Here is a 1,878-nt window from a genome sequence, read left to right on the forward strand (position 1 = left end):
TTCTCGCTGTCGGACCTGGCGCCGGGCCGCGATTACGAGCTCTGCGTGCTGGCCGTGTTCTCGGACGCTCGGACGGCGCTGCCGGCCACGCGGCCCCTGGGCTGCTCGCGCTTCTCCACGCGGGCGGAGGCGCGGCCGTGCCGCTCGCTGCAGGCGCAGTTCCTGGGCGGGACCATGATCATCGTCATCGGCGGCATCATCGTGGCCTCSGTGCTCGTCTTCATCTTCCTCCTGCTGATGAAGTACAAGGTGTACGGCGGCCACGGCCCCAAGGCCCGCGGCAAAGCGCACGTCTGCTCGCAGACCAACGGCTCCCACAACGGCGCCCGGGCTGCGGCCGACGGGTGGCAGACGGAATGTTCTGGAACTGGAAATGCCAGYGGTGTCACCGCCAAGGGACGGGCAGGGGGGGATTGGGACGGGGACAAGGGGGACGAGGTGCCCGACTGAGCCGGGAGCGCTCCCGGGGTGTTCTGGAACAGCTGGAACATCTGGAATCATCCAAAACCGCTGGAATTGCCCCGGGAGCTCCCAGGGTGCATCTGGAACATCTGGAATCGTCCAAAACCTCTGGAATCACTCCGAGGGCACATCTGGAGATGTTCTGGAACATCTGGATCATTTGGAATCATCCAAAACCGCTGGAATTGCCCCAGGAGCTCCCAGGGTGTGTCTGGAGATGATCTGGAACATCTGGAATTGCTCCAGGGCACATCTGGAATCATCCAAAACCTCTGGAATCACTCTGAGGGCACATCTGGGGATGTTCTGGAACAGCTGGAATCATCCAAAACTGCTGGAATTGCTCCGGGATCTCCTAGGATGCAGATGGTCTGGAACATCTGGAATCACTCCAAAACCTCTGGAATTGCCCCAGGAGCTCCCAGGGTGCATCTGGAACATCTGGAATCATCCAAAACCTCTGGAATTGCTCCAGGAGCTCCCAGGATGCTCTGGAGATGATCTGGAACACCTGGAATTGCTCCAGGGCACAGCTGGAATCATCCAAACCCTCTGGAATTGCTCCAGGAGCTCCCAGGGTGCGTCTGGAGATGGTCTGGAACATCTGGAATCACTCCAAAACCTCTGGAACTCCAGAAGCTCCGAGATCACTCCGAGGGCACATCTGGGGATGTTCTGGAACGTCTGGAATCATCCAAAGCCTCTGGAATTGCTCCAGGAGCTCCCAGGGTGCATCTGGAGATGTTCTGGAACATCTGGAATCACTCCGAAACCTCTGGAATTGCTCCAGGAGCTCTGAGATTGCTCTGAGAGCACATCTGGGGATGTTCTGGAACATCTGGAATCATCAAACCAAAACCTCTGGAATTGCTCCAGGAGCTCCGAGATCGCTCTGAGAACCCCTCTGGAGCCATTCTGAACCTTCCAGAACCATCCAGAACCTCCAGGAATGCTCCAAGGACCCCTCTGGAGCCATTCTGAGGCTTCCAGAACCTTCCAGAACCTTCAGGAATGCTCCAAGGACCCCTCTGCAGCCACCCCGAGGCTTCCAGAACCTTCCAGAACCTTCCAGAACCTCCAGGAATGGTCCAGAACCTCCAGAGCTGCTCCAAGAACCCCTCTGGAGCCGTCCCGAGGGTTCCAGAACTTTCCAGAACCTTCCAGAACCTTCAGGAATGCTCCAATGACCCCTCTGGAGCCATTCTGAGCCTTCCAGAACCTTCCAGAACCTTCCAGAACCATCCAGACCGTCCGGAGCCGCTCCGGGGTCGGATTTTAAGCTTCACTCGCGTCTATTTTTAAGCTCAGATGGTTTCAAAGATATTTTTTTAAATCCTTGTCCACGGACATTCTTCGGGAATTTTCTTTGGGAATGTCGAGTCCCCCCGAGCTTGTGACTCCCGTGGGGATTTTTTT

The 1,878-nt window shown here is 56.9% G+C and overlaps 2 protein-coding genes across 2 annotated transcripts in view; one reads left to right on the forward strand and one right to left on the reverse strand.

Moving 5' to 3' along the window:
* LOC130587672 (leucine-rich repeat and fibronectin type III domain-containing protein 1-like protein) overlaps positions 1-795 on the forward strand; it is a 3,783-nt gene extending 2,988 nt beyond the window's left edge. The window contains exon 2 of the mRNA XM_057388647.1: positions 1-795. This exon is cut by the window's left edge and continues 24 nt beyond it. Within this exon, the coding sequence (XP_057244630.1) occupies positions 1-450 (450 nt within the window). The 3' untranslated portion in view covers positions 451-795.
* A 314-nt stretch (positions 796-1,109) lies between these two features.
* LOC130587671 (protein YIF1B-B-like) overlaps positions 1,110-1,878 on the reverse strand; it is a gene marked incomplete at its 5' end in the record, with an annotated part of 4,903 nt that continues 4,134 nt past the window's right edge. The window contains one exon of the mRNA XM_057388645.1: positions 1,110-1,197. Coding sequence (XP_057244628.1) covers positions 1,110-1,197 — 88 coding nt within the window. The remainder of the gene's footprint in view (positions 1,198-1,878) is intronic.

Source organism: Malurus melanocephalus, unplaced genomic scaffold (assembly GCF_030028575.1).
Source record: "Malurus melanocephalus ecotype Western Australia unplaced genomic scaffold, MMel_1.1 scaffold_2228, whole genome shotgun sequence".
Taxonomy (NCBI): domain Eukaryota; kingdom Metazoa; phylum Chordata; class Aves; order Passeriformes; family Maluridae; genus Malurus; species Malurus melanocephalus.